Below are 14,958 nucleotides of genomic sequence, written 5' to 3' on the forward strand. Positions count from 1 at the left end.
TGGATCTCCTCCAGGGCAAGCAGGGATCGAACTCATGCAGAAGTGGCTTAAGCTTCTTTGTGCTGTGCTTTAACCCGCTGAGCCACCAGGGAGGGCCCGTGAATATTTTATTGTAAAAAATAAAAATAAATTGCAGTTTAAGTAACATGGTGATTTAACCTTTTTTTTCCTGTAAAAGATACAGAAAGTCACACCATATAGTACCTAGAAAGAAGTTTAGTTTATTGAATTAAAACCACCCATGTCAAGAAAGCTTTGCTAGTCACTCTATAAACTCTTCTTTATGTCCCTCCTTAACCCCCCAAATAAATACCATACTTCTTTTACTACAGTCATCTTCTCAATTTGATGTATTATAAAACAAACACAAGAGCAAGTTCTTTCTAAAAAAAAATTATTTATGCATACAAGAACGGGGGTACATGCCAGATGTCTGAGGGAGTAAGAGGAGGTGAGAGGACTCACCCAGAGATACAGAGGGGAGCACAACAGGCAGACTGACTGAAACACACTGCTGAAAAGAGTAGCAGACAGGATGAGTGGTCTGCCATGCCATGTTGGTCACCTCCCTGGCTGGGGATGTAACTTGTGCTGCAGTGGCGATGGACAGCTTCATAGGGCTGCATTTTAATTTAATCCTTTGGCATCATCATGGAGGTCCCACGCACAAGTTCTTTAATAGTTAGAAAATCGAACTCACTGAAGCAGCTGTGGCCAGATTGCAGTGCTGTGCTTTAACCCATTGTGCCACCAAGGGGAGGGCCCATGTTTAGTCTTTTAATGGTAGTTTTTTTTTAATATATATATTTTGTAAAATAGGTATATAAATTTAAATTGGAAATGTACCTCTTATGACACGGATGGACTTTTTTTCAGTTCATAAATATTTGGATGAACGTTTTTTCTAGAATAAGTCTGGCATCAATTTGGTTTTTAGTACATGTAACTTGAGAAAAATAACAATGGAAAGAGTTTAATTAGCATACTTTATTTGGGAAGCAATAATTGAAAAACCACCTGACATGCATAGGATTTGTAAATCAGGTATTAATACTCATTTAAACACAGATGCCAATAATGTGTTACATTATTCCTTTATAAGGCAGAGTTGGAGTACTATACCACAGTAAGGTTAGGGATAGGTGAGCAGTATGCCATTATTTGTAATGTGTGAAAAAAGTGACTAGTTACAGGTTCTTGACAGATCTGTTTTTGGACCAGAATACAAGTAAAAGTCGAGGATTTAGTAATGAATTTCATTAAAACTAAATTGGGGACCTCCCAGTGGCGTATGGGAGTTAAGTCTCAGTACTATCACTGCTGCAGCCTGAGTTCAGTTCTTGCAATAAAGGAATAATTCTTTAAAATAAATGTGTTTTTTAAAGGTACCGTATGTTTTGGGAGGATACATAGTTTGCATACTATGATTATTAAAGACTGTGAAAAGATATATATTTTAAAATAATAGTTTATTTTTACATCATTTTGTGTCTTATTCCATCTCAGTTGTAATCCCGTCGGATTCCCATCACCAAATCACCCGTGTGCCATCACCATAGTCCAGTACACTTCCCTCCCCCCACCGTTTTTGGTCCCATTCCACCCCTGTAAAATGTCTCTGGTTATATAGTTGTTCATTATTAGTGTTACTTTCTTGCCTGGTCCTTTATACTCCTGCTATGAGTGAACATTCCAGTATTTTTTGGAAAAGGTACATATTTTAAGAAACTCTGCTTCTGTGGAAGGGATTTTTCATTGTCATCAAGAGTTGGTGACTGTCAGAGGCATCCAAAAAAAAAAAAAAAACACGTATATTCCTGGCATAGCAAACTTTCCTGACCCGCCTGCTGCTGCCCTCAGCAGTGTTTTTCAATATATCTGCCTTTCTGCCTCCACTCTGTCTCTGGTGAATCTTCACCACCGGCACCTCTGGTCTGTACCTCAGTTCTGTATGTATAAATAAATAAATCTTTTTTAAAAAATACATCTTCTGGCCCTCCCTGGTGGCGCAGCGGGTTAAAGCACAGCACTAAGAAGCTAAAGCCACTTCTGCATGCTTTCAATTCCCGCCTGCCCTGGAGGTGACCACATGGCGTGGCAGACCCCTCCTGACCCACCCGCTGCTCCCCTCAGCAGTGTTCTTTGTCGATCTGCCTGTTCTTCTCCCCACTCTGTCTCTTGTGAAGGCTCTCGCTGCCCCTGAGCCTCTGGCTTGTACCCCAGTTCTGTTGCACAAATAAGTAAATGTTTAAAAAAAAAAAATACATCTTCCTCAGTGGATTTTTATAGGGGCCTCCCTGGTGGCACAGGGGTTAAAGTCTTAGAGCTATAAAGCTAATGCCAGCCACTGCAGCCAGGGTGTTAGCCCACATGGCATGGTAGACCTCTCATATCTAGCCTGTTCCCCTCGGTATATTTCAGTCAATGTGTCTGTTCTGCTCCCCACTCTGCCCTGGTGAATCCTCTTACTTCCCACATTCCTGGCCTATACCCCACTTATATGCATATATAAAAAAACAAATCTTATATAAAAATGCTTTTTTTTAAAACACATACAAAATAAAATTTACATGTAAGTTTAAAGACAGCAAACTACCCAATATTCAAAGTAATACATACAAGTCAGCTTAATCCCAGCCTTTCCCCAAATCAATACAGCCTGTGAAGAGCCTCACTGCCAACTTCCCTAGGCTACCACATGCTGAGGAACCTGTTCCCTCCAGGTGGCAATTGACTTAAAATTAGAATACACACTTTGGGGATTATACAAAGACCTTATATAACATACATAGTTTTTTTTGTTTTTTTAAGATTTATGCATACAAGAGTTGGGGTCCAGGGGGTGAGAGGATTCTCACCAGAGACAGGGTGGGGAGCAGAACAGGCGGATCTACCAAAATGCACTGCTAAGGGGAGAGTGGGCGAGATAGGAGAGGTCTGCTGCACAATATGTGAGTTAGTTACCTGGCCAAAGATTGAACTCAGGCCATTCTGGTGGTAGTGCTGAGATTTAACCCCTGGGCAACCAAGGAGGCCTTTCATGTGTGTATTTATAGCTTCAAAATGATAAGGAACAAGGGCACGTAATCATTTTTTTTTTTTTTAAGATTTATTTACTTATGCATACAGAACTGGAGTACAAACCAGAGGTGCAGGGGTGGTGAGAGGATTCACCAGAGACAGAGTGGGGAGCAAAATAGGCCGATTGACAAATTACACTGCTGAGGGGAGCAGCGGGCAATACTGGAAAGGTTTGCTACACCATGTGGGTCACCTCCCTGACTGGGAATCGAATTGTGCTGAAGTGGCCCTTAGCTTTGTTTGACCCGCTGCAACACCAGGGAGGTCCCAGGCACTTAATCTTTTATGTGAGATGATCCACTTTTTTATTTGTTTTAGATGAACAAGATGAGGCTTAAGGAAGTAATATAAATTGCTACATTTATATACCTGTGACATATTAGCTTAAATGTCTAGTTCAACTCCTTGTATTTTTCATCATGCAAAATTCCCTCCCTTACCTGTTATCTAATATACAAAAAAAAAAAAAAAAAAAAAACCACCAGTCTAGTGATAATAAAATCTAGTAGTATTTATTAAGCATTTTGTTGCAGATGTTACTGGACTAAGTTTTTTTTTTTTTTTTTTTAAGATTTATTTATTCATACAGAACTGGGGTACAGGCCAGAGATGCGGAGGGTGAGAGGATTCACCAGAGACAGAGCGGGGAGCAGAACAGGTTGACTGAGAAGTACACTGCTGAGGGGAGCAGCGGGTGGGCCAGGAGAGGTCTGCGGCGCCATGTGGTCACCTCCGGGGCAGGCAGGGATCGAACTCGTGGAAGTGGCTTTAGCTTCTTAGTGCAGTGCTTTAACCCGCTGCGCCACCAGGGAGGGCCCTTCTTTTTCTTTTTAAAGATTTATTTATTTATGCATACCAGAAATGGGGTATAGGCCAGAAGTGTGGGGGTTGGGGGTGAGAGGATTCACCAGAGACAAAGCAGGTACCAGAATAGGTTAATTGAACGGAATAACACTGTTGAGGGGAGAAGCAGGTGATACTGGAGAAGTCTGCTGTACCATGTGGGTCCCCTCCTAGCTAGGAATCAAATTCTGGCTGTGCTTTAATCACTTGTACCACCAGGAGGCCTTGGACTAAGTTTCATACTGAGAACTCTCCATATATTCAGCATTGCTCTCTAACTTGAATATAGCCCTTAGAATATGATTTTATATTACTTTTATGAAGCTGATGGATACAGGATCTAAGGTAGTGAACTTACATTAGTTTCCTCTAAGAATCTTGCTAAAAGATAATTAGCGCCCTCCCTGGTGGTACAGTGGGTTAAAGTACACCACTGAGAAGCTAGCTGTAGCTGTTTCAACGTAAATCCCATCCCAGGCCAGGGAAGTGACCCACATGACATAGCAGACCTCTCCTGACCTTCCCACTGCGCCCCTCAGCAGTGTATGTACCTATGTCGATCTACCTCACTCTGTCTTTGGTGAATCCTCTCACCACCCTTACAACTCTGGCATAAACAAACCTTTAAGAAAAAAAAAGATAATTAAAAATATAACCTGTACTGTAATAAAGTTGTAATGGGTATGATAAATTGCATTGGCATAATGTGCTATAAAGTGCAAAATACCTTTATCATCAGTTCAGCTTGCTTATAAGATTGATTTTAGTTTTTTTTTATTAGCTTTTTTCAGGTGAAGAAAGGAAACTTCTTAGGAGGTAATTTGTCCAAAGTTATTAACCAATACAATGCAGATCGGACATTTATTCCTTTAATTCATAAACTGTTAACCTTTTCTAGAAATACATTTTTTTCTTACTTAGCCAGTTTTGATTAAAATAGATTAAATCTAAGAAAAGTAGTCATTTCCCCTTCACCTTCTCCTTTTTTTGCTGTTTATGTAGTCATACATATTTAATGATGGAGCTTGGGTACTTATAATTAGGCAATTTTGACATCGTGGAACATGAGAGAGTGTAATTAACACAAACATAGGTGATGTAGCCTGTTGTACACTTAGAATATGATACAGTCTGTTGGGACTACCCACAAGAATCTGTGGTCCAAGACTATACTTGATGTTTTGAAATGTTCAGTAGGTCTATCTGAAACTGGGAAGCTGAAATGTTTGAGGGAGAAGGGCATTGAGCATACTTGCTGTTCTGAATTTTAGGATGATATAACTTTGCTCTTGCATAATTAAGACTATTGGAGAGCTAAATGAGTACTAGAGAGAAAAAAATTTTTTTTTAAAGATTTATTTAATTCGTACAGAACTGGGGTACAGGCCAGAGATGCGGAGGGTGAGAGGATTCACCAGAGACAGAGTGGGGTGCAGAACAGGCAGATCCACGAAGCACACTGCTAAGGGGAGCAATGGGCGGGTCAGGAGAGGTCTGCCACACCATGTGGTTACCTCTGGGGCAGGCAGGGATCGAACTCATTCTGAAGTGGCTTAAGCTTCTTTGTGCTGTGTTTTAACCCGCTGCGCCACCAGGGAGGGCTGAGAAAACTTTTTTATAAGAATTTTGTGAAGAAATAGAACAGGATAATTCTTTTTTATGCACAACTCTTTGTGGAGTGATTCAAACGTTTAGATATACATAATATACTTTATTTACTTTAAAAAAATATTTATGCATACAAGAGCTGAGGTGTAGGCCAGAGGTGTGGGGTGCTGGTGAGAGGATTCACCAGGCACAGAGTGGGAAGCAAAATAGGTGGATCTACTGAATTACACTATTGAAGGGAGCAGCAGGCCAGAAAGTAGAGGTCTGCTATGCCATGTGGGCCAACTCCCTGGCCTGGGATCAAACTCATGCCACAGTGGCTAACAATACCTTGATAGTGCTGAGACTTTAACCGCTGTTCCACCAGGTCCCAAAAATACATAATATGCTTTAATATTAATCAATCTGCTTATGTCATATAACTTAATGCATGAGTAGATTATAATTGATAATGATATATTTTGGTTAAAATACTTTATATAGCTGTTTATTACTCTTTGCACATAAAATGCATTTACAAATAAACTTACAGTAAAGTTGAACTTTATATGAAAGGCAGCCTGCTGATGAGAATAATTATATACAACATGTACTTTGATTTTAGGGGAAATGGGAGTAATAAGTAAAACTGAAGTAGAAATTTAAAAATACATCAGTAGTAAAGCTTATTGTTCACTATGCTTTTTTTAGTCAGAAGAACTTCATTATATATGACAATTAGAAATAGTATATTCCCTGACTTTAAGGTAGTAGGATATGGGCCTTCCTGGTAGCACAAGGGGTTAAGTCTCAGCACTGTGAAGCTGTCAGCAGCTACTACAGCAGGAGTTCAATCCCCAGTCATGGAGCTAACTTACAGGGTGCAGCAGACCTCTCCTGTCTCACCTACTGCTCACCTGGGCAGTGTAGTTCAATCAGTTCACCTATCCTGCTTCCCCCTCTATCTCTGGTGGATCCTCTCACCACCACTCCCACCCCTACATCTCTGGCCTACACTTCAGTTCTTGTATGTATAAATAAATAAATCTGTTTTGAAAAGTACTGATCTGGAAGGGCAAACAGAAAGACAGCACAGGGATTAAAACAGAAAAATGATAGGATGTAGAAAGGATAGTAGGATATAGAAAGAGATACGATGTAAAAATGTGGTATTAACTTTTAATGACATCTCTTAGACTTCTATGTATCTAAACATGTTAAACTTTCTGATTGGCATTTATTTCTAATAATTCCTTCAATAAGAGTGTATGGAATAGTCTAGGATAGTGGCTTCCATTTTGAACAGATGAGGAAGTTGAAGCCCTTAGGAAAACTCCCAAATTTAGTAAATAACTATAAATTTATGAGAGTCTTATCTGAACTAAGAGCTAGTTTAACCAGGGCACATAGGACTCAAGACTTGGCTACCAGTACTTTTTCCATTTATTATAAAATAAGTTCTGTTATATTTTCAGGTTTGGTTTTACACTTTGCTTCTAACTTAAGTTATCAGATGCCAGGCAGCTTGTAATTTTTAGCTTTTTTCAGTATCTTAGGCTTTAGTGATTTGCACTTCTGAGATTATATTTAAGAATATAAATAGGTAGAGCCTCCTTGGTGACACAGGTTAAGTCTCTGTGTTGTTAAATTATCACCCAACCATTGCAGCATGAGTTCGATCCCCAGCCAGGGAGGTGACCTGTATGGTACAGCAGACTTCTGTCTGGCCCGCTGCTCCCCTCAGCAGTGTGTTTCATTAGATCTGCCTGTTTTGTTCTCCACTCTGTGTCTGGTGAGTTCCCCACCTCCCATACCTCTGGCCTGCAGAGTTCTTATATGCATAAATAAATAAAAGTAAGTCTTAAAAGAATGTAAACAGGTACATCTGTAAATTAGATGCTTTCTACAGGTAAGTATATACAAATCTTAACTCGTTAAATTATACTTAAACTCATTGGGCATCATTTAAAAATTACACAGTACTTTATGGTAAAGCATTTCCTTTGCCTGCATTTGATGGTTGTTAATTGGAGTTGCTTAAATGTGTGTATACCTTTTTAAAGTAAAAAAAATTTTTTTTGTTTTATATAAACATTTTACCAGTGGCTTGTTTTGGGTTTTTTCCCAGTAAGTGCTGGAAGAATTAATCATAATACCAGTTTGAATCATGAGCCTCAGAAAGGTTAAAAAAGTTTGTAATGATAGAAGTGAAAGACATTTTTTGCAAAAGTGAACTCTTAAAGTACACATGAATAAGTAATTTAAGATTTACTTTTGGTTGACATGCACAGATAGCTACTGTAGCCATCTAGACCAGAGTCACTGCTTAAAAAAAAAATCCTGAAATAATGTGGTTTTTAGGATTAGAAGAAAGGGTTAGAAGAAAGAAATAATAGATAAGAAATCTGACTCAAGGATGGCTTTCTAGATGGAACTGGAATACCTAATGGGCAGCCCTAACCCAGAAAAACAAATATTGCCAGAGTTTTTTGTTGTATTACAGTCTTTAGGGTCTAAACCATTTTTAATTTCAGCATTTTTATCTGAAAAACCCATAATACTTCAGAGAATGTTTTTGATCATTCTCATTCTGAATTGATGTGCATTAAATGCTGCTGAAATCTTTGAGTTTAGGGTAGCAATTTTAGGGGGCTTGGATGCCTAGGGAGAGGTCACACTAGAAGATCTGAGAGCTATATACTGAAATGTGGAAAGAAAAATTGTCAGATGTGTAAACATTAAGTTTTTCACACTTTAAAATTATTGTAGTTATTTCAAGATTGATTCTGTACTACTTGCCAGATATTCCTAGTTTTTGTTAACTTTTACATTGATGTCACTCATGTATTTATTCTTTGACTTATTTGTTCAATTTTGTAGATAAAGTGGAGAATTTTAGTGAAGAACATGAAAAGAACAGTCACCATATTTACAAAAATGCTGAAGACAGTACCAAGAAACCCAGTACAACAACTACAGTGACTTCTGGACACAAAACTGATGAAATCAAAGAAACAAATGATACTTGGAACTCCCAACTTGGAAAAAGATCAGATTCGCCATCAGAAATATCCCCGGTTAAGGGATCTATAAGAACTGGTTTATATGAATGGGATAATGATTTTGAAGATATCAGATCAGAAGATTGTATTTTAAGTTTGGATAATGATCCTCTTTTGGAGATGAAGGATGAGGATTTTAAAAATCGGTTGGAAAATCTAAATGAAGCCATTGAGGAAGACATCATGCAAAGTGTTCTTAGGCCGAGCAACTGTAGGACGTACTGTAGGGCCAATAAAGCAAAACCCTCACAAGGAGCATCAAATTTTGATAAGCTAATGGACGGCACCAGTCAGGCCTTAGCCAAAGGAAACAGTGAATCAAGTAAAGATGGCCTGAATCAGGCAAAGAAAGGCAGTGTAAGTTGTGGGACCAGTTTTAGAGGGACGGTCGGACGGACTAGAGATTACACTGTTTTACATCCATCTTGCTTGTCAGTTTGTAATGTTACTATACAGGATACTATGGAACGCAGCATGGATGAATTTGCTGCATCAACTCCTGCAGATTTGGGAGAAGCTGGACGTCTAAGAAAAAAGGCAGATATTGCAACTTCTAAGACCACTACTAGATTTCGACCTAGTAATACTAAATCCAAAAAGGATGTTAAACTTGAATTTTTTGGTTTTGAAGATCATGATGAGACAGGAGGTGATGAAGGAGGTTCTGGGAGTTCTAATTACAAAATTAAGTATTTTGGCTTTGATGATCTCAGTGAAAGTGAAGATGATGATGATGATGATTGTCAAGTGGAGAAAAAGACAAGCAAAAAAAGAACTAAAACAGCTCCATCACCCTCCTTGCAGCCTCCTCCAGAAAGCAATGATAATTCACAGGACATTCAGTCTAATACTAATAATGCAGGTAAGAAAGACTTCAGTTCTTAAAAATTTTAAGTATTGGTGTGTTTCTGGCTTAAATCAGCAGAGACTTAGTTTCCTCTTAGAGTTCAGCTTGCTCTGTTTAATTTTAATAGAAGTATACCTATTCACAGCCACAAATTATCCTTTCTAATGATACGTTTTAAAATACTAATTAAGGTCCCACTATAAGTAACCATTTTGTAGACTGAGGCGCTATGGATGGATTTTCCTTGAGGAGACATGGATTTTCTGGGGGTGCAGGTGTGTGTGTTTCAAACATTGAGTTAAGTCTTTACTTTTATGAAGAAGAACTGGGGTGAAGGCCAGAGGTAGTATGTGTGTGTGTTCACCAGAATCAGAGTGGGTTGCAGAATGGGCAAATTTACTGAAATACTGCTTAAAGGGAGGAGTGGGTGAGACAGGAAAGGTCTGCTACACCATAGTGGATTAGCTCCCTGGCCAGGAATTGAACTCAGGGGATCAAACTTAGGCTGTAGTGGTGATAGCACTGAGACTTAACCCATAGGCCGCCATTCTGATGGCAAATCTAGTGGCATCCATTGAGGTTTTAACTTTGAAAAATCTAAATGCAATAGAGACATAAAGGTAGATTTTAGATGTTTAGAACTAGGCTGATGGTTTTAATAAGGGGGATGTTAGGAAATTAAAATGAATAAAAATTCTCTGACGTTTTTTAGTGAATCAGTCAATATTAAAAAGCATCCCAAGTAATCTTAAATTTTAAATTGAGATTAAATCTTAATTTTATGAGTCATCCTCTTAGTTAATAGTATTGGAAACTACTGGTTAAGTCTTTAAATTCACTTTTAATAGTGGAAATTTACTTTGTTAGGATAGTGGGACCAGTAATAATCCTGAAGGAGTTGACTGCCCTCTCAACAGGAGAAACAAAACAAAACAAAAAACATAGCTTAGCTTTGCTGTAATTAAATCATTACTTGAGAAGGACTTTATGAATGGGAAAGAATATATGAAATTCTCTGAGGCATAGGAGCTTTATTTATTTATACTTAGCCCAAAGTAAAGTTTTTGGTTTTTTTTTTCTTTTTCTATGGGTTTACTTGTTAAATAAAGTTTTTGTCCATCAGGATCACAAGAGTGTCAGCAAATTAGAATTATAGTAGTGTTTTTACATAGACAGTCTTAAACTATAAATTATGCTTGAGACTACATAGCATTTTGCTTTATTTGGCATAAAAATAGTTTGCTAGATTAGACTCTTACTCTTACATTAAAAACTAGTTACACATGGGTAGCCCTTTGGGATTTACCCTTATTCTCTATTGCAAAAACTAAATTAAAAGGAATATGTATATAAAAATATATATATATGCATTATATATATATTTAAATAATATCGTAGCTTATTTTTACATCATTTTGTGCCTTCTATCTCAGTAGTTAATCCCTGTGGGCTTCCCACCACCACTTCACCCTTGTGCCATTACCATAGTTCAGTGCTCTCCCCCTCCCCACCCCCCCAAATTTTTGATCCCATTCCCCACTCCAGTCCTGTAAAATGTCTCTGATATATATTTGTTCATTATTATTATTATTATTTTCTCCCCTGGTCCTTTATACTCCTGCTATGAGTGAAACCATCCGGTGTTTTTCAAAAGGATGATATTTTTAAAAGGATGGTATTTTCAGAACTCATATAATGTTGTCTTCATTCCCTCTGGAATACTGGAATTTGCAGTAGCCTTGCTTGTCAGCTTCAGATCTGACTGACAATTTTATGGCTGCTTTCTCAGGAGATAGATAAGTAATCATGATTGAAACCTGTGCTCCTATTCTATTTAGCTCTTATGTAAATCTTGATAATAAGTTACCCTAGTGTCTACAGTTGAAAAATACGTGACAAATTTTTATATTGGGTAAAGTGATCTTTTAAATGTTAAAATGTGAAATCATTAGCTTCTTTGCAAAAGCTTTAAGTTGGTACATAATAAATTTAAAAATTAAAGACAATTTGATATATCCAGAGTAGAAATTTGAATCTTAATATATATGAACATTTATAAGGCTTGGGATTGCAGAAATTTTCCTATTTTTGTTTAGATTTAAAAAATGTATAGCCATTGGAGAATAAGTCCATTGGTTTTTGTGAAGACTCATACATTGCACTGGGTCATTTTATATCTTTTGCCAAAAGTAGCTATTCTCTCTGTTGTTATGTTTTTTTAAATTGTGCTTGTATTTGAATGCTCAGGCTTTCTTCAAAGATCAACATTATTCATTGTATTTAAATTCTAAAAAAAAATGTTACAGGTTGTTGTTAAGGGTAGTGTGTGAGTGTGTGTAAGTGTCCACACTAGCCTACATGGTCTCCTAAGAAACCCAGCAGTAACATGAACTTTGAAGAATAAATCATTTGGGAAATTATTTGTAGTTTTGCCATTTGCACAAAAACTACAACACATACACAGCAATGAAGTTTCTTTCTTTTTTTCTTGGTTGGGGAAGACAACCAGAGGTTAAGAATGGGAGAGTGAAACCCAATATTATTGGTAGTATTTTTGGAACTAGTGATCCTTTTATTTTCTTCACACATGTGCCATTCCCCATCTATATTCATAGGTTGTCTGGTAGATAATTTGAAATACTAGAAAGCTAGCTAGTTTTGATTACCATTTCAGAAAACTTGGATTTTACAGAGGACTTGCCTGGTGTGCCTGAAAGTGTGAAGAAGCCCACAAATAAACAAGGAGATAAATCAAAGGAAAATACCAGAAAGATTTTTAGTGGTCCCAAACGGGTAAGTACATAACAATGATTTTTTTTTTTTTGATTCTTATCAGAGGGTGCAACTTTTTTTTTTTTTTTTAAGATTTATTTATGCACACAAGAACTGGGGTGGGTCAAAGGTGTGGAGGGTGAGAGGATTCACCAGAGACAAATGGGGAATAGAACAGGCAGATTTACTGAAATACGCCGTTGAGGGGAAACAGCAGGGAGACTGGGGAGGTCTGCTGTGCCACAGAGTAACTTAGCTCCCTGGTCATATCAGTGGGCTGTCTCAGTGACAGTGCTTAGCCTTAACCCCTTGACCACCAGGGAAGCCCACATTATTTATTTTGATGATAGTACTATTAATTGTTTTGAAGCTCAGATTTTTAAATCTGTGGGTGTTTCTTTCCCACTTGCATTTTCTTATTTAATGATATAAGATAAACATCAGAATTTATCATGTTCATATGCAGATCTAAAGTCAGTTTCTCTAATAATGCCAGTTTTTAGTGGAGAATGACATTTAGAAATAAAGATCTGGTCACATGTAAATGTATGTATATATTCTCCTCTCCTACAGATAACATACGTATTTCGTATCTGTGCATATTCAGAACCATGAGTTCACCTGGATACCTCCAATTCTAATTCATACCCAAATTTATTCTATCCTCCCATATTTTACTTTACTTTGCTGACAGTTGGAAATGTGTTTCCCATTATTCTCTATATATTTGCTCAAGCTCCATACACATAAACAGTTTTCCTGATCCACAAGGCCTTCTCAGTTTTAATGAACCACTGATTTGGACTAAGAGGTGTCTCTTCCTTTTGGCAACCTGAATCATGTCAGAAAACATAAACTCTTTTAGAATGCCATCTGCAAGAATTTTTCTTAATACTTCACCAGGGATGTAGAGAAAGGCTCATACCAGGGTTGAGGACTAGCTGGAGAGCACAACTGACAGATACATGATGCAGAGAATGACAATTTCTGGTAACAACATGTTAACAATGATTATCCAGAAACGTCTTCACTAGGAAGAAAAGTAAAGATAAGGTGTGGGGTTAGGTTGGAACTTAACCTGGATTTTTTTGAGTACCTATTGATCATTTTGTGATTTTTAGTGTTTTAAAATAGCACTTTGTTTCTGATTACTGGTTATAGTTTCTTTGTATCCCACTTTTTGCATTTGCCGTATATTTGCTGATAGAAATACATGTATTTCTTCTATCTTCCTTGCTTTTAATTTGATTGCTGCTCTACCAGTATAATGATCCTTGGTAATCTCCAGGGCTTGTAGGGCTATATTTACCTGGAACATTGGCCATCTTATTTTACTAGCTAACACTTCTCTGAGTTATTGATGAACCAAATGATAATGTCAATCTCACTTTCAGTTCTCAAATATTTATACCTTCACTTTCATCTCCCTGTGGTTTAATGCTAGGCCCATCTGGCATTATCTTTTGTCTGATGCTCAGAGGAACATTATGGGTCTTATTTTTTTCCCTCTCCTTCTGTCATTCAATATGATACTGGATAATGGGCTTCTGGGCAATTAAAATTTGGTTGTCAGTATAAATCTTGAATACATATTTAGTTGCATTAGAAAGTTAAAATTACACAAAACTAGTTTTAAAGTTATGGGTATCTTTATAATGTTATAAGCGCTTTTGTTTCATAAAGTGAGTTTAGTTTGTCACCTTAAAAAAACAGAATCTTACACTTGAAGAGGTTTTGAAGGACAGATAGTCCCACCTCCCACCCAACAAATGTTTCTTCCACATACTCCTCTAACAAAACTCACTCTCATGAAGCAGCTTGTTTTTCTGTAAAATTGTTGTTCTCATGGTTCCCTTTGTTCTGAATCTGAGGATTCATTGACCAACCAGTGATCTACTCAAGATGGAAGTGTAAGATTCACTGTATTCCCATGGAGTAGACATCTGAGACTTAATAGAGGTAGACTGAAAAAAACTACCATTGGTCTGTTGATGTGGTATATTGGTCAAAGTATAAAAGGAGAAAGACACCATCAAACATTTATTTATTTATGTTAAAAGATTTTATTTATTTTTACATAGAGGAGCTCTAGTATGGGCCAGAGGTATGGGGGAGTGAAAGGATTCACCAGAGACAGAGTAGGGAGCAGAACAGGCGTATGGACTGAAATACACTGCTGAGGGGAGTAGCAGGCAAGACAGGGAGAGGTCTGCTGCTCCATATAGGTCAACTCCCTGGCAGGAGATAGAACTTGTGCTACAGATAGCTCCATAGTGCTGAGACTCAACCCCTTGTGCTTCAAGGGAGGCCCAGACACTCTTACCCATTTAGATAGCTCCTAGCTTGATATACAAAGTATTGTTTGAATCTGAACATGTTTTCTAGCTGAGCCTGATTTCTGGGTCAGCTTTATTGGACTTGTTACTATTTTTATGCAAACATATAGTATATGTTGCATATAGTATGTGCAGTTGGATACAAAAAGAATAAGGTCAGTGCTTGACAGGCGAGGGGCCTCCCTGGTGGTGCTATCACCTTGACAGCATGAGTTTGATGCTTCCACCAGGGAGCTAACCCACAGACTCAGCAGACCTCCTGTGTTGCCTGCTGCTCCCCTCAGCAGTGTATTTCAGGAGATCTACTTGTTCTGCTTGCTTCTCTCTCTGGTCAATCTGGCCTACACCCCAGTTCTTGTCTGTCTGTCTGTCTGTATGGATGGATGGATAAATAATAAACCTTTTTTAAAAGAATAAAGATAGATGAGGT

The 14,958-nt window shown here is 37.8% G+C and overlaps 1 protein-coding gene across 5 annotated transcripts in view; it reads left to right on the plus strand.

The window, feature by feature from the left end:
* Positions 1–14,958, plus strand: part of WAPAL (wings apart-like homolog (Drosophila)) — a 69,197-nt gene that overhangs the window by 19,797 nt on the left and 34,442 nt on the right. For 3 of the 5 annotated variants that reach the window (XM_012723813.1, XM_012723811.1, XM_012723815.1), the window contains exons 3-4: positions 8,392–9,435; positions 12,095–12,213. In XM_012723813.1, coding sequence (XP_012579267.1) covers positions 8,392–9,435; positions 12,095–12,213 — 1,163 coding nt within the window. The remainder of the gene's footprint in view (positions 1–8,391; positions 9,436–12,094; positions 12,214–14,958) is intronic. The other 2 variants (XM_012723812.1, XM_012723814.1) reach the window with 1 other exon arrangement.

Source organism: Condylura cristata, unplaced genomic scaffold (assembly GCF_000260355.1).
Source record: "Condylura cristata isolate star-nosed mole 26May11 unplaced genomic scaffold, ConCri1.0 scaffold00011, whole genome shotgun sequence".
NCBI lineage: Eukaryota > Metazoa > Chordata > Mammalia > Eulipotyphla > Talpidae > Condylura > Condylura cristata.